Raw genomic sequence first — 17,370 nt, forward strand, 5'->3', positions numbered from 1 at the left:
GACATATCGTCAAACTAAGGCTCGTACGTCATCGTACCAATGGAGTCTGATGCTTGTTATACATCTTTCATGACGAATACCGAAGTGCAGGAGGGGGCGAGACTCGGAGGCTCGCTCGTTCTGTGTAGAATGGGCGTCAACTGTGAAGCTATGGATGGGGTTGCCGGCGTGCACGTGTTTTCTCACCTTCACAATCCGCAGAGGTCACTGAAAGAAGACCATCTATGTAGCTCCACTATAGGGATATTAACAGTGTCGAAACCCTTGTTCTAGCCCTAGTAGTATATATACCCCCAATAGATCCAGGAGACTCCTCAGCGAGTCCTCCTGTTTGTTAACTACAAACTCTCTGCAGCTCAAGGGGTAACCACTCCCCATTCACTACCCTTATAGTGTGTGCTTGTGTGCGCCAGAGTAACTAACTCTTGGTTGTTACAGTGGCACCATGTGTGAAAGCTATAGTACAAGGCTAAAGCGGAGAAATAAAAGTAAAGGGAAGGTCCAAAAATTGTGTTATCGTAACACTACCCCCCTTCTAAGGCTCAACTTCCAGGCGAGACCAAATACCGGAGGTAGTGGTAAAGTTTTTGGGCATAGGTTGAAAAAGAGAATTAAAAAGTTTTGAATCCATGCCTCTAAGCTTCCTAGGAGCTGAGGGATTCTTAGAATAAAATTTGCGAACAGTGTCGCGGGAATTGTCCAGATGGGCTTCTGGTTCCCACGTTCTGTCCTCGTCTCCATAGCCCTTCCATAGGACTAGGAACTCTAATTTTCCACGCTTCAAGCATGCATCCACTACTTGTTCGACTTTGAACTCTTCTTCACCTTCCTGGGTGACTACAACCGGTCCGGGCCGGTCTACACGCTGTCCCAGCAGCGGCCCTTTGTAGGGTTTCACACGGCTTATATTGACCGTGGGTACTACCCTCATTCGTTTTGGGAGTTCTAGCTCCACTGCGTTGGGTTTGACTTCCTTAATCCGGTAAGGGCCAATCCACTTTTCGGTCAGTTTTCTAGACTGCCAATCCTTTAATTTTAAGTGGTCGGTATCTAACCAGACCAGGTCGCCGACCTTGTAGTCAGGGGCCTTAGAGTGTCTACGCTCTGCCCTGTCTTTCATCTGCTCTGCAGTTTTGAATAGCGCCTTGCACGTTTCGTCCAAGACAGACTTCATGTCTTTTGCCAGGTTCTACACCCATTCTGGGGAGGTACAATCTAGTAACCTCGAATGGTGCCTTTCCTGTAGCCGACGACTGTTTAATATTATATGAGAACTGGGCTATCTTTAGCCACTTGGCCCAATCCGTCTGTCTGTCATTAATAAATATCCGGAGATATTGTTTCAACTCCTGGTTGAGTCTCTCCGTTTGTCCATCAGTCTGCGGATGGAATGCCGTTGATAGTTTAGGTTTGATGCCCAGCATCCGACATAATTCTTTCGTAAATTTGCTAGCGGATTAAGGTCCTCTATCGGAGATAACCATTTCTGGTAACCCATGGATAGACCATACAAAATCTTTAAATAAGTCTGCTGTACCAGTGGCGGTAATGGTTTTATTGGTAGGTATGAACACCACTTCTTTGGAGAAGCAATCCACTACCACCATTACTGAATCATACCCATTTGACTCGGGCAGATCCGTTGTAAAGTCCACCGATATATCCTGCCAGGGACCAGCTGGGATCGGATTTGGCATAAGTTTACCGGCCGGCGGTTGGTGAGAATTCTTAGCCATGGCACATCTCAAACAGGATTTTACGTATTCCTGTACGTCTTTGACCATGCCAGGCCACATGTAGTTTCTGGAGATCAACTCCATTGTTTGTTGCCACCCAGGGTGCCCAGCCACTGGAGTGTCGTGATGTCTATCTATTGCCTTGATCCTTGCGGACTCAGGCACATAGATCTTGTTTTTAAAATGGAAGAGCCCGTCTTCCCATAAATAATTTTCATTGCCGTCAAGGCGCGCCTTTTCTTCTGAGGAGATGTCTTTCTTGAAGACTTCCAGAAGATCGGAATCCTGCCCAATTATAACATTGGCAACCCTTGATTGGTCTATCAGGGTGACACCTTTGTTGTCATCTTCGATGCCGTTGGTATGATCCTCTCTTCTGGACAAAGTGTCCGCTTTCCCCATAGAGCTTCCAGGCTTATGAATTAATTTATAATTAAACCTTGACAAGTATACTGCGTAGCGGGCCTGTCTTAGGTTCAAGTCTCGGGCCGTCATAAAATACTCCAGATTCTTATGATCGGTCCAAATTTCGAATTGGTGTCTAGCACCTTCTAAGTAGTGCCGCCAGTGCTCTAGAGCTCTAATGATGGCCAGCATCTCCTTATCGTATATTTGATAGTTGCGCTCTGTGGGCAACAAACTATGCAATAAATAGGCACAAGGCCTCCAAAGATCGTCAGGGCATTTAATTGATAGAACAGCCCCAGTAGCAAAATCAGAAGAGTCGGTTTCTAGCCGGAACTCTTTGTCCAATTCTGGAAATGCTAATATGGGCGCCGTTGTAAACACTTGTTTAAGCTTATCAAAAGCTTCTTGTTCTTTGGCACCCCAGTGCCAAACAATGTCCTTTTTAGTGAGATTGTTCAACGGTCTCGTGATTTTCGCGAAGTTTTCAATAAACCTTCGGTAGAAATTGCCTAAGCCAAGGAAGGCCCTAACTCCTTTGACGCGAGTAGGTTCTGGCCATTCCAAAATAGCTTGAACTTTCTCAGGATCCATCCTGATTCTGTTCTGGCCTATGATCATACCGAGGAAGTCTACTTCCTTCACTTTAAAATTACATTTTTTGGGTTTGACGAATAGGTCCCATTCCTGTAAGTGTCAAAGGACTTCTTGCACAATCCTGTCATGCTCAGCCTCATTGTCCGACTTGGTAAATATTAATAAATCATCAATGTAAATGACGACACAGTTCTCCATATCCGCAAAGATCTTGTTCATCATGCTCTGGAAGGTCGCCGGTGAATTGGTCAACCCAAAGAACATAACGAGGGGTTCAAAGGACCCTCGGTGGCACGTGAACGCGGCCTTCCAAGCATCTGTCTCTTTGATTCGTACGTTATTGTACCCCCATCTGAGATCCATCTTTGTCAAGATTTTGGTACCAGCCAATTTGTCTACTAGCTGACTGATCAAAGGCAGCGGATACGCGTTTTTAACCGTGTGCTCATTCACGTAACAATAGTCCATAATCATACGCTTCTTACCATTCATTTTAGGAATGAAGAACACCGGGGACGTCATAGGGCTCTTGGAAGGTCTGATGTAACCCTTCCTAAGCTGTTTGTCTATGAAACTTGATACCTCATGTCTTTCTGGAGCAGAGAGTGGTATCATGTGTCCTTTTCTCGGTTTGGAGGTGTCCTTCAAATCTATAGCACCGTCCTAAGGCTTAGCCTCTGGGAAGCGCTCTGATTTATATTTTGAAAAGACTTTCCAGAAGTCATGGTACTCGGGAGGTACCAGCCTCTTAATCTCTTCTTTGGGTTTTACCTCATCATTGTCATTGTCAATCTTTTCCAAAGATCTGAGCTCATAAACGTGACCAGCATTTATTTTCTCAAGACGCTCATTGTGACGGACATGATTCAGTTTACCCAAGTTCACACACTCCTGAGGGCAATGTGACAATGTGACAACCCCTGTCTGCCAGTCGATCTCAGGATTATGTTTAAATAGCCAGGTCCAGCCTAAGATTAAATTAATCTTCCCTAGTTGGGTAGCTTCGGCGGTGACTCATTTTCTGTGTCCTTGGTATTCGACCACAAAAGAACATTTTTGCGTGATGCAGCCACCCGCGTTAAGCGTACCGTCAACGTTATAGACGGGAATAGATACATCTAATTTTACAAGGGGGAGTCCAATTTGCTCCGCCCAGACCTGATCTATGAAAATTCCGTTAGCGCCTGAATCAAGCAGTTCGCTGGTTGGGTGTACTATGCCCCGGGCAAGGTTTTACACACCAACGTCTAAATGGATCTCTTTTTGGAATAAATATGTGCGCATCAACACACGTCTTGGGATTTCGGGAAAGGGTGGCTCTATCGAAGAAGAAGGGATATCGAAAGTTACATGTTTTTTCATTTTATCTTTACCAGAATCAAGCACCCTAGTGTTTGTCTCGCCGGGGCCACACTCCAAGGGAGACGCTGGTGCAGCAGTAGTATCGTAAATATTACAGTCACAAGTTTTCATACAAGTACATGCTTCAGATAATAAATTTAGAAATCTATTTACAAATTGGGGAGCCATCCCCATCTTTCCTTTATTGCTTGTGCAACACCCCGGAGCAGGGGCCACCTTGTTGTGGTTTACTTCATTGTTCGTAGGAGTGAAGGCACCCAAGTGACCTAAGCTCCGAACTCTTTTCCCTGAACCTTCATTTCAGCAGTTTGCTGATCGTAAAAGAAGGCCCGGATTTTGTCGTACGAATGACCGGCCAGAGTCTGGAGCTGATCATCCGGTTTCTCAGACTCTAATTGGCGCGCCTGGCGCCCTTGAGTATTTTTTAGTTGAGCGGCCTGCGCTCCTTTTCTGCAGTCTCGGGACATGTGTCCCTCTTGGCCGCAATTATAGCAGTTCCCTTGGAATCTGCGCATCTGTCCTCCTTGGACCACGCCGATATCCATTGGGGCTCCCTGCCCTGGTTGCAGCCCGAACAGCTTGAACCCGTGGGAATGTTGGTTTGATGACCCAGGGCGCCTCTGGGATTCGTTGTTTTTGGTGGTGGACCCGCCACCTTGGTGCATTTGGTAAAGCTCCATGGCTCTACTGATTTGTCGTACCTCCTCAGCTGCCAGGGCCAAGTTCTCGTTTCTCTTGTCCTGCAAGTAGATCTGTTCTGCAATGCGAGGGTTCACATTGTGCTCCAGCAGTTCTACTGCATGTTCATTTCCAAGCCCTCCTTGGATGGAGAGGGCCAGGAACCAGGTGACGTAATCATCTGTCCTCATGTTTCCTTGTTTGAAGGAACGGATTTGCTGACGCGCCCAATCACGCTCAGCTTGCGGTTTGAAGTATTTTCCGATCTCCTTCTTGAGATCTTCCCAGGTCGGCCACACTCCCGCGGTGTAGCATTCCTGCAGTCTAACTTGGGCGTATTGACCCGCCACAGGTCCTTTTAGTCGAGATAGCACCACAGTGGCTACCTCAAAGTTGTCGGCAAATGCGTCCCAATTTGCCTTAACCCAAATTTGGAGTTTGATCCACCACTCGGCAAATTGCGCTCTCTCTCCTTCGAAGGCGCCAGGGTCAGCGACGACTTCGACTTTCTTGTTGAATCTTTTCTCTACCGAGGGGGTTGCCGCAGGGGGGTTGGTCTGCAGCTCGGCGAGTTGCGAGGTTAACGTAGCAATCTGTGCACGCATGGCATGCAGCAGACTGTTCATATCTTGTTGCAACGACATGTCAACTTGTTCTCTTTGTAAAGTAAAAAAAAGATAACTGGGGGTCCCCCGCTTGCTATCTGCGGATCAACCTCTTCCCAGCTGAGTATCGGATCTCAATCTCCGACTACCCACACTATAGTATTTGAAAAAGTATATATAAAAGTATTTGTAAGAAACCCTGGTCCAAACGGTTGTCAGGGGGTGGTCCACTTGTTAAGCTGTCAACCCTTCTCCAACTGGCGGAGGCAAGTGCCCGGCCTGGTCAGAGGAAAGAGAATTTGAAGTTTGTATTTTAATTCTAATCAACAGCGGTTCCACACCGACTGCTGAGCTAAGTACTCCCCTTAACGCTGGGGGCCGCGTATCAACAGTTTTGGTTCTTCTCCCAAAGCACTACAAGGCCGTCGCGAAGAGCGCACCTATCTGCTATGCAGGATATTCCTAACCAATAACCAATCTCCTTCACCCTGGAGTCCGGGTGCCCAGTGGGACTTTTTGCACAAACGTGCGAGAGAGTAGAAGAGCGAGTCCTAATGTAACAACCAAGAGTTAGTTACTCTGGCGCACACAGAAACACACTATAAAGAAGATGATGAGGGAGTGGTTACCCCTTAGGCTGCAGAGAGTTTGTTGGTTAACAACAGGAGGACTCGCTGAGGAGTCTCCTGGATCTATTGGGGTTTATATACTACTACAGGGTTATTTGTATATGTGTACTATACAGTTGATAGAGACAGTGGCTGATGATGTCATGGGGCCTAGCCCGCATGGCCAGCTCCACTGTGTGAGAGAGTTGTGTCTAAAATAAGAAGAAAGGCAACGCGGCGCGAGAAAGAGGAGTTTGGACAAAAGGGGAAGAGCCGCGTGGCACCATGTGTGAAAGCTATAGTACAAGGTTAAAGCGGAGAAATGAAAATAAAGGGAAGGTCCAAAAATTGTGTTATCGTAACACCAGGACAATTTGGTGAGTTGCTGGAATGAATAGAAGGCCGAGGCAATGTTGGACATCTGATGGAGTGAGACAAGTTTATCAAATAACTCCTTGGAGCTGGTGAGGTCTCCAGTCCTCATTAGGAGGGCATCAGAGATGTGGTTCTGGATGATTCCATGTGCCTTCTCATCCTTAAGTATCCAGGTGATCTCAGGATCCTCCGAGGAGGTAGGTTTTCCTGGTGAGGGCTTAAGCTCCTCTCCAGTAACAACCCGGAGAACTTTTTCCCGACGTAGCTTTGAGATGATCCGGAGTTTCCATATTTGAAAATTGTTGGGTCCAGTGAGAACTGGACATGCGGATGTATCGTGTGCTGTGGTCATGGTTCCGAGGTTGCCGTTTCAAATAAGAATTATTTCCTGTGTAGCTTTTGCGCACCAGGGCTCATAACCTAATAAAACTAAGTGAAACTCAGCCGCTGCCCAAGAGGCTATAGAAACGACTTTATTATTTACCTAAGTGAAACTACAATAGATGTTAGTTTAAGGTGATCTCTAATAAATGTAATGTAACATACCTCAGCTGCTGCTCGAGAGGCTATAGAAACGACTGAGGTATTCCTATACTAAACCCCCTACTACTTATAGTCGGAGGTGCTACTCGCTACAGTATAATGACTCCTAGGAGAACAATGGTTACTCCATGGAGTGGTGGCTATGCTCCATGGAGAACAATGGCTGCTTTGGCAGAGACCGGGTTTATCCGGTTTTGTCACCTCAGTCGTTTCTATAGCCTCTCGGGCAGCGGCTAAGGTATGTTACATTACATTTATTAGAGATCACCTTAAACTAACATCTATTGTAGTTTCACTTAGGTAAATAATAAAGTCGTTTCTATAGCCTCTCGGGCAGCGGCTGAGTTTCACTTAGGTTTATTACAGTGCCCAGTAAGTGCTCGACGCACTCTTTGTCTGCCAAGGCCCATTCTAACCTTGTCTTATACATGGACCAGTTCGAGCCATCCGGCTCGAGCTTCGGTACTCCCAGCGATTCTTTGTTGTCGGCGTTGTCGCCAGGGCTCATAACCTCAAATCATTTGGGAGTTAAATCTATGATAAGAGAAGGGACTCAGATCTCGTAGAAGAGTCTCATGTATTCAAGTAAGTACCTATGATAAGAGAAGGGACTAAATCATAGTAAGCTAAGTATTTGAAAGGGGGTAAAAGAGAAGGGGTCTCACCTCAGATCTCGTAGAAGAGTCTGAGGTGGTACATGGTAACTAGGCCTCCTTTATAGGTAAGTGAGAGAACGGAATCAAAAAATTTCTGATGGTATATATTGGCGCACGGGCCACTCATACTTACACGCCTTCCTTGCTTCCTTTCTCGATATCCTCAATCCAACATAATGGCCTGCTGTGTGATCTGGACACAGCTGGGGCCAGGTCTGCCCCAGAGAGCAATGGTTATTCACAGAATTACTAGGTTCGTTTCCAACCAATTGGCCTCGGCGACTTATACGGAAGTTTTCGTTAATTAGTCAGATGTTTTTATGCTGTTGCTTGCAACACAACTCTTACGACGACATGTATACGTATTCTCTCTGACTCTTTGTGAGTGCTTATTTTAAAAGTATGAGTATATGCCAATAACTGCAAATCCATATTATTGGAATGACAAATTGATACCTCAAATCATGATTCTGCTCCAATATAAAGGTTGGAATGAAATTCCTGATTGATAGGACTTCTTATAAGAGACTAATACAAAAATTGGCTTCTGACTCTCGTCGCTCGAAATTACCCCAAAAATTCAATAAAATGTTGGCGACATTATCATAGAACGAAACCTATATAACATAAAATATTAGCTGGCAGGAATACGTTTAGACCGCCGAGAACGCTTTTTGATATCGACGACTTGATATGGTGATTTCACAACGTCTGAGTTTTTAGCCCATTGGCCTTGCAAGTTCACTGTGCTCAAACGGCTTCTTACACCTTCGAGAACTGGAAAGTCAGAGTTGGAGCTTTTTTCAGATGTTACAGATGTGCGGGCGGTGGCAGCGCGATGTGCAGCGGAGTGAGTCAAGTGAGACGGGAACGGGTCGGGACTAGCTTGTCGAACGTTCAACGACTTCATGATGCGCTCCCTAGATCTGACACCTGTGGCGGAAGGAGCGGGATATGTGGGACTAGATCGAGGGGACCACGTTGGCTGAGCTAGTGAGCTATTTTCTTTCGGAATCAATATGCCCGATGGGCGGGTACTAGCAGCTCCCGGTAAGCTTGCTCGAGCTTCCGCGACAAGTCTCCAATTCGTCCATGTCTTCACCTCTCCTAATGTATTCTCCCAATGGCGGGCAAGTTTTCCCACCAGTGTTTCTTGCGCCTCATTTCGTAAAAACATACGGTTGGTGACAATCACCATTCCTGCTTTGCAACGAGTCAGCATGACGTTGACTCTGTTGTCGAAGACCAGGAATCCGGGCCTTGTCGTACGAACGACGGAAACCAAAACATATGGAGCTTCGTTTCCTAAACATATACTTAGTATTTCTACTAGGCAGATAAACCATGCTGTTACGAACCCTGGAAACTATCAACATTGAAGACTCGTTCCCAAGGAAGATTTACGTGCTTCAGCTGATTCTCGATAGCAGCTCTTTGTGCGTCGTAGGGAGTGATGATACAAAAATCCTTGGCCTGGTAATAATGTTTCACAAGGTGGACAATCGTTTGAACTTCGGCTTCATTCTGATCAATTGTGAGACATAATTTGAGGCGTTGTTCTATGCACTTTAGTTTTGCTGATTCATACCTTCCAACTTTTTCCAGAAGCCTCTTCTTGGCCTTTGTCTACGTCAACGAAAGACACACATCGCAAATCGTGGATTTTGTGTTGGGACTGTAGTTTTGATTCATAAACCTGGCTGGAGATGTAATCGCCCAACGGAACAGGCATACGATCTATAATCAGAGTTTCATTAGCTTGATAAGAACATGCAAGGTCCCTTGACCTACATTGAACGTTCAAGAAAAAAGACTGAGGCTGCAAATGTTTGAGTTCAAAGATACTTTTCATTGTGGCCACAGTATCCTGCCCGTAAGGTGGTACTACGCCTCGTCAGTTCCGAAGAGAGATGTTGGCGACAATACGACGTACATTGTTTGGGGTCTCCAAAGAAACTCACGGTCTTTAACTTGTCAAACTTGTCAAATAGATGCTGAAACGAAGCCAACCCAAAGTGAGTGGAATATAGGTTATCTGGAAACTACTGACCATGTATTCAAAAGCGCTTATTTGAGAGGCTTCATCGATCACTAAGTTTGTTACAGGTCGTAGTGTGAAAACAGATCGGTCTTCTAAGACTGGGTTGGATAGCATGCTTAGTGTACAAAGCAAAATAGTCGTGTCACCAAGGATCCATTGCAACTCGAGAAGATCACTCCGTAATTCATCAGATCGTATCAATTTCCGTTCGATTTTTTCATAAATATGTTCGTGCCTGACATAGGTCAACATCAGACAGAACAATGCTGGAAATGACATACCATTCGACATAGAATTCTTTTGAAACGACTAGCCTGAAATCTACGTCATGCTTGCAGAGACTTTCCGCAAGGTTCTTCACCGCAATATTGGACTGTGCTACGATCCAAATCATTTCACCTCTTTCTGCTCGTATCTTAACCGCGGTTGAGATAGTTGTGGTCTTCCCAGTACCAGGCGGACCTAACATGAAGATGATGAGCACAGTGTGTCGCAGCAGCTAGGTTAAGTTTGACGCCACCATGTGCTAATATGAGAGGGCTAGTGCTGGACAACATGGCAGTAACTACTTCGAGTTGTGAAGTATTCAATCCCTTTGCTATGCTAGGAGGAATGACATCGAGTCTTTTTGACAGAAGATAAAGACGCTGAGGCATTTCAATCGTGGAAGAGAACCAGAGATAACGAGTAAAATTGGAGGAATCTAGTTGACGCTCCCCACGTAGAACTAGTAGGACGAACTCATTCCTGGCAAGCTCAGGGAATGTCAACTCTTCTTGTCCAACAACACGTATGGTTCTGATATTATCACAACATTCTGACGATTGTATTTGAACAGTCGTCTGCTTGCCCGTAGCCTTTGTTGCTTGTCCTACGATCTCTTTGCCATCATTAGTAGTCATGATGACTGTCGTCTACAAAATGCACGCTAAGCTCAAACTAGAGAGGGGAATTGATCTGTAATCACCTGATCGCTTTGTCTAACTTTGCTTTTGTAGCGAGTGTTATGTATGACCCAACCTTTGGATCCACCCACGACATGGCTAAAATCATTGTCGACCACTTTAGCTTTTGCGTTTTCCAAAAGGTTCGCTTGCCGAACCAACGTCGCCAGTAATATGAGTTCCTATAAATGCGTTAGCTGTGTCGAGTGAGCAAGCTATCAAGCTATACCTCTTTTCTCAAGATAGTGGTGTCAACTTTAAGGGCGGCCTCGACTTGACCCAAACACTGCTCGCCAATCCTGTTATGTTTACTTCTTGTAAACGTTGGACAGAAAACAGCTACCTTGGCAGAAATACCTTGCGGCAAGCCAAGCACGATGATAAGCGGAATTCCAGATGGAACTAACAGCTTCTGAATGTGCATTAGTGAGCATCATTCCAACTAGATCCATAGGCCTCGACGGGCGTAATGTAGAGCGAGAAAACAAAGTTAATAAGTCCACGCCCCTGAAATGGCAATTCCAATCTTTGTAGAGATATAGTGCCACCTTGGCCGCCTCGAAACCAACCAAAGGTAGTTGCGAGCCACGAAGTAGCGTATCCAAGTTATGACTTGCACTTTTTGCAGGACGCGCTTTCCCACCTAAAGATATGCAGAAAATGGTCGTCGACGTCGCAAGGACCAAATGATCGACGAAGTTGTTGACGGAAAGGTTGATGTCAATACCCACAACATCGGGATCGAGTCGAATAAGATTATTTATGGCATCTGTAGCATTGTCACAGGAATAGTTACGCAAAAGTATTTTGCGCTCTGTTGGTATCAAGGTTTGCTTGAAAGTGTCCATGAGTGAATACTTGAGTCAACAAGGCAGAGATGAGATGGCTTTTGAAGTTGGCGTGGCGTTTATATGCTCTCTGGAACCCTCCGCTTCATTATTAAGCACATGAGGCAGTTCTGTGGGCGTTCATAAACGTGGAGGGACTCGCACGCCAGAAATCACAAAATGCGAAAGATTAGAAGCAGTTAGATCCGCAAAAGCCCTATTTGTCGTGCCTCATGCACCGCAGCATATAGGCCGTTCCATTGCGAAGGGCTTTCCGGCAGCGCAACTGACAAATCTGGGCTAAGGAGATAGAAAAGGGGAAAAACGCACTCTGACATCAACAATCCATTATGGCATACACATAACAATTATTTGCCTTGAAGAAGACGGGCTGTGGATTTCAGATGTGGATGGAATGGTCAACTCAAAAGTTTACCATGCATCGCCCCAAATCCACATCAGGAGCTTGTGCAGCTGCAGAAACACGTTACATCCCTTACTTGCCATGAAATCGGTAGTAAGGTGACCGCTAGTGTTGTGAAACGAATAGTTATCGTTATCTGCGACTAGCAAACTTTCTGCCAAATGATATCCAGGATACGTTACCTTTGTACATATCCCACAAACGCCGATTCTTCTTCTACGCATTCTAGTAGAGAGGCTCTATGATGTTGATGCTGTTCCTTAGAGAGAACGAATCCTACCAGCACAAGTCTGTTAAATTGGTAAGATTGTCAATCCCAACTTGAAGGCAGAAGTGGTCGAATAGAAGACATGCAGCCATAATAAACAGACCCAGAAATTGGCTGGCGCCACCTCAAAACAGTGCATAATCCTGGCTCATAGCCTGACGCTCCTGACCAGTTGTTCCTCAATCATCGTAAAAGAGGTGCCTATATAGATATGGATGAGAATAAAATGTGAGTAAGTTTGGTTTATAGGGAAAAAATCTTGGAAGGTTGATTCACAGATACACATCCTGCACTCGGGCGATATCATTAGTAAATATCTAGACTACTAGTATTGGACTGTTTATTACCTCGAACATGCCTTCAAGTCAATGCAAAGATCGCAACTATGTTGCTCTCGTGCGGATCGCGTGTGCTCATCACCCGCAAATGACAGAATCTGACAGAATCTTGCTCCGCCAAAAAAGAACCTCTGTCGGGAATGTCCATAAAGTCTCGACAACCCATATATCCGAATTCTACTTCTGCATCAACTTCCATGTCAAGGCAACAGAGGTATCTTCGGTCCGCGGGTGTTCTGATGGTGTGTGTTATATATACAGATTTCGCGCATGTGCATCTGATACTCCATGGGAATTCATACCTTATTATTGGAATAGCTTATCAGCTGTTTCCTCTATCCGGTGCATGCTCCTTCCTCTCGTAGTATGCTGCATTTAATGATCTGGTAAGAAATATGATGGCTGCGCCATCAACGTCTTCGCTGATTTCGCATTATATGTACGTAGATTCTTCAAAAGTATTTTGGTTCGTTTTCATGTACATTATGTTCGCGGAGGCATGAAGAATAGATAAGCCTGTCTGAAGACGCCTGCGACGCCATACTCCATGGTTCTTATCTTAGGAGGTCTTGTTTCGTTCCTGCTTATATACCCGTCAGTGTTGATAAGAAGCTGCACAGCTGACCATAATCCATGCTGGATAAGGCGAAAACATAAAAGGGAGAGGACGCGATGACTCCAAGTTGTTTATCCGCCTTCCTTTACCATGAGTTCTCATCCGGAGGTCGGTATAGTGGGCATGAGCGAGGTTTTCGACGTGCATCCGGTGTCTTCACCAGATGCCAAGGAGTCAATTTCGTCGTCTTCTATAGAGAACGAAAAGCGTGTCTCTGTTGTCGATATCATTTCGACCAAAGAGCTCTGTTCTTCGGATCATGGGACTGACGACATGACTAACAGCCGACAAGTCAACACCGATGATCCATTCCCTGAAGATCCTGACTCACCGATTGAAGAGCAACAGCTCACTTTTCGTGCTGTGATAGTTGGTTGTGGTCTAGGGGCAGTAATTTCTGCGAGCAACGTCTATCTTGGTTTGAAGGTAAGCGTTTAAGAAATACACTGTGATAACATGTCGCTGAATAAAGAGAACATGTCTGCTTTTCTTTTCTTCAGACGGGATGGACTTTCGGCGCATCTCTTTTTGGGTCGATCTTCGGTTTTGCTATATTGAAACCTCTCTCAACTGCCGCTCCGAAATACCTAGGAGGTGGTTATTTTGGACCTAAGGAGAATAATGTTTGCCAATCCGCAGCGTCGTCTGCAGGATCTTTGGGACTGCTTTTCACGTCAGGGTTCCCGGCTCTCTATCAGCTTGGTGTTTTGGGTGCTAGCCCTAAAGATGATATTGGCCGATTGTTTACTTTCACCATATGTTGCGCCTTTTTCGGACTTGCATTCACTCAGGTATGCACCCCTGTGCTTATGTTTTCGACACGTAGTATCTCATCTATTTATTAGCCTCTGCGAAAGTTTTACATCCTGAAGCTGAAACTTGTATTTCCTTCGGGTGTAGCTGCTGCTTACACCATTCGTTCTCTACATGTGGGCAAGCACGCTGCTAGAGATGCCACAAAAAAGACGAAGGCCTTGATTCTTTCCTTCTGTTTTGCCATTACGCTACGGGTTGTCAGTGAATACGCACCCGGACTTCTATGGGACTGGCATATCTTTTATGCCCTCAACAGAGTTGGTTGGGACTGGATTATACGAGCAGAGAGCTGGGTGAGTTTCAATTATTATGTGAACATGCTTTAATTGATCTGATATTTGCTTTGTACTCACAGGGATGGATTTGGGAGTGGACACCTGCGTTCATAGGTGCCGGGATGCTGACAGGAATTAACTCATCTTACAGTTTCTTGGGAGGCGTAAGTATAGGTTCGGGTTATTTCAATGTATGCTGACATTTTTCCCTTAGAGTTTTCTTGCTTGGGCAATTGTGGGTCCTGCGATTGTAACAACTGGACAAGTGCGATATTAGTAGTTCATACACATCGCTTACTGAATCTTGACTACAGGCATTTGGGATAGTTGCAGATGCAAGCATTCCAGGATACATGAACTACATGGATATGTATGAAACCTGGAATCCTTGTATCCCATATCTGACATGGTTTCTAAATGTGACAGGTCTCTCACGGATCCTATCAATCATCCTTCACCCCGCTATTGGCTTGTATGGCCTGGAACATTGATGCTTTTATGTGCTAGCTTTGCAGAAGTCGCGTGTAACTGGAGATCACTATCTGCAGCTGGCCGTATTGCTTTCCAAGGCCTAATGGAGCGCTTCCATTTTGGTTCAAGAGTAGCTGGTGGTACTGATCAGAAAGAAGAATTTTTTGATCCCGTTCCAGAACACGAACGCGTGCCGTTCTGGATTTGGGGTTCTGTGCTTGTAGCCAGTATCATTGTTACATGCACTGTCATGGGGGTTCAGTTCCAACAAAATGTCGGCATCACTCTTCTTGGTAAGCTCTCAGCCACTCAGCATCGTTGTGTGGCTCACCATGCGGCCTAGCCATTATCTTCTCGTTCCTGTTCAGTTTCATAGGGTGCGAAAGTTCTGGCCGCACGAACATCAATCCTGTGACTTCGATCGGTAGATTCCTACTTACTCTCTGTCGATTGACGCTCATGTGATTTATCAGGAAACGCATCACAACTCGTGTTTGGCGGTGTGGGCAAGGGCAGGCACTACTCAGTGCGTCGCGGCGAACTCCTGAACTCCTTATCAGGGATGCTAGCTTTAGGTAGGCGGTAAAACGATCAACAACGATATGAAACTTATTCGTCCAATTGTAATAGGGGCGGCGGAGCAAGGTAGGATTTTCTCTCTCTAATTTTCGAGCCACGTTCTTGGCTCATATTTTCACGTGAAAGCCTCGGACATGATTAGTGACTTGAAAACAACTCATCTACTGAGAGCTTCTCCAAGAGCCGTTTTCTGGGCGCAATCATGTGGCGCTATAGTCTCGATCTTTATGTCAGCGGGTATATATGTTGTCTTCTCGACTGCATATCCGTGTATCAACGATCTTAGCTACACGACGTGCAGTTTTCCCACTCCAGATGTGCAGTCATGGCGGGTAAGTTTTTGTTGGCTGTCATGTTTTCTGGACTTGCTGAGCTTGCACTGTGTTAGGCTGTGGCAGTTGCGGTATCGTCCACATCACTACCAATTCCTACATCTTCTGGTTATACTGCCATTGGTCTGGGCATCGCCGCGGTGCTGTCCGTTGTGGCGAAGTATACTGTAGTGCCTCCGAAGTACCATGTTTGGGTGCCGTAAGTCTTATTTTACTGTGGCAGTATAAACGTATGAGCACTAAGTCTGCCAACAGTAACTTCAATGCCATCGGAATCGGTTTCATCATGAGTAAGTAACACGTCCCATGTGATTTCTACAGAATAAGTATCACATTATTTCACATGATAGATGTCTGCACATATCCACTGGCAATGTTCTTTGGGTCCACGGTCGCTTTCTTTTGGCGACAAAAGTGAGCATATTTTTAAGCTACTAAACAATATCCTGAATATTATATTTCTACAGGTTCTTTGCGAACTATCAGATGTACTGCTATGCAGTGGCAGCTGGCTTCATTGCTGGAGAAGGTCTTGGCGGTATAGTAAATGCAGTGCTTACGATTGCAGGCGTTTCCGGGGCAATTTATGGTACTAGTATCGGTTGTCCTGGAGGTGTATATTGCGGTTGATTTCTCCAGTGAACTTTAGAGTTGTACGATAGCTTACTGTTCAGAATGTCATATCATGTACTTATAAGCCTGGAATTAGCCTGAAAGTTAGCAAAGGATCATATGGATGCCCTAACACGGATATGCTCCAGAAGAATCCTTTGTCGATAACTACTATATCGGCGCTTCTGATCACTCTTTGTGAGTAGAACAGCATGCCGTCGACGTCATTGTGGAGGAGTTGCACGTAGAAGCCATTAGCCCTCGATCCTAACATGGACAAACAATAATAAGCTCTGGTGACTGTGACATACTGACCAATCCGGAGTCCGAATCTCAACTTGAATCCTCTCCGAGTCTCGATAGCTTGAGTCATCATGTGCTTGCAACGCTTGCAACGTTGAAAAAATGACCCTTGTGGTTTTACAGTTTCAGTGTTCAATCCACATCTGTGCAATAAATCCTCAAGCTTCCGAGCCAATCGCCTGAACTCGAATGCTCTTGACACACAGAGCTCTTGCTTTTCATAGCAGTATCACACGTTTTTGCCTTGTATACCCCTAAACACTTCTAGAACGGACCATGTGGCATCGTGGAGTTCTGCAAGATTTCATAAGTCGTGTAGTGCACGCGTATTAGCTTTTTCAGTTATGGCTGGCCACAACACGTCGTAACCCCGAGGCATTCTACGATCGATATTTCTCACCAAATTACCGAAAAGCATACGCCGCGGTTTGCCATAAAAATGTGAGTGTGTGTTACATTTGCATTCGCTTGAATTTACAGTATGTCTTCCTTTGTCTCATTGTAGCCTTGATCTATCAAGTTCTGCGGTTTCCTAACGCGACTTCTCGAAATACGTTGCGAGTATTTCGCAAGATTAATATATATGAGGTTGCCTATAAATGAGGTTATCTAGATGCGCACTGATCAACCGACTATCCACACTGTATATGCAGGGCATCGGCTGGCACATCAAGCATGGTAAACGCAAAATGCTAGGAGTTCTAGGATACAACCTTGCCATCAGCATTACGGATGTCCTTCCACCTCTTTTTTCACGCCACTCCTCCTTTCTACGCGGCTTTAAGATTTGCCAAAAGTAAAATTTGGCACCGCTGTGCAATCTGGGAAGCCCTATCCTTCCCTAGGAATGCAGAATCAAGGGTTTGCTTCGACCTCTTGATTTCATTTTATGTCTGGACCTGCTACGGAATCAATATAGGCCTTTTATAGCCCACGTCTCTGGGTATTGATTGTGATAT

At 45.4% G+C, this 17,370-nt stretch overlaps 5 protein-coding genes across 5 annotated transcripts; 1 reads left to right on the top strand and 4 right to left on the bottom strand.

Annotated features, from left to right (window-relative positions):
- Positions 1-5,748: 5,748 nt before the first annotated feature.
- SERLADRAFT_442462 (uncharacterized protein) lies at positions 5,749-6,718 on the bottom strand (the record flags this gene model as incomplete). The annotated part of the gene is made up of 2 exons (XM_007323010.1): positions 5,749-5,797; positions 6,357-6,718. 2 exons carry the CDS (start codon positions 6,716-6,718, stop codon positions 5,749-5,751), a joined length of 411 nt encoding a protein of 136 aa, XP_007323072.1.
- A 1,780-nt stretch (positions 6,719-8,498) lies between these two features.
- SERLADRAFT_400575 (uncharacterized protein) lies at positions 8,499-8,796 on the bottom strand (the record flags this gene model as incomplete). The annotated part of the gene is made up of 1 exon (XM_007323011.1): positions 8,499-8,796. A coding segment is annotated over one exon (298 nt), but the record flags the coding sequence as incomplete, so codon positions are not given.
- An 896-nt stretch (positions 8,797-9,692) lies between these two features.
- Positions 9,693-10,264, bottom strand: SERLADRAFT_477790 (uncharacterized protein; the record flags this gene model as incomplete). The annotated part of the gene is made up of 2 exons (XM_007323012.1): positions 9,693-9,841; positions 9,888-10,264. Coding segments are annotated over 2 exons (336 nt in total), but the record flags the coding sequence as incomplete, so codon positions are not given.
- A 2,068-nt stretch (positions 10,265-12,332) lies between these two features.
- On the bottom strand, positions 12,333-12,778 carry SERLADRAFT_477791 (uncharacterized protein; the record flags this gene model as incomplete). Its single annotated transcript, XM_007323013.1, has 2 exons — positions 12,333-12,356; positions 12,417-12,778. One exon carries the CDS (start codon positions 12,604-12,606, stop codon positions 12,430-12,432), a length of 177 nt encoding a protein of 58 aa, XP_007323075.1.
- Positions 12,779-13,296: 518 nt separating this feature from the next.
- On the top strand, positions 13,297-16,126 carry SERLADRAFT_453004 (uncharacterized protein; the record flags this gene model as incomplete). The annotated part of the gene is made up of 15 exons (XM_007323014.1): positions 13,297-13,449; positions 13,524-13,814; positions 13,869-14,132; positions 14,195-14,278; positions 14,329-14,379; positions 14,429-14,484; positions 14,541-14,878; positions 14,929-15,009; positions 15,059-15,160; positions 15,216-15,230; positions 15,291-15,496; positions 15,553-15,695; positions 15,752-15,786; positions 15,847-15,910; positions 15,964-16,126. 15 exons carry the CDS (start codon positions 13,297-13,299, stop codon positions 16,124-16,126), a joined length of 2,046 nt encoding a protein of 681 aa, XP_007323076.1.
- Positions 16,127-17,370: the final 1,244 nt, after the last annotated feature.

Source organism: Serpula lacrymans (genome assembly GCF_000218685.1).
Source record: "Serpula lacrymans var. lacrymans S7.9 unplaced genomic scaffold SERLAscaffold_14, whole genome shotgun sequence".
NCBI classification, from domain to species: Eukaryota; Fungi; Basidiomycota; class Agaricomycetes; order Boletales; family Serpulaceae; genus Serpula; species Serpula lacrymans.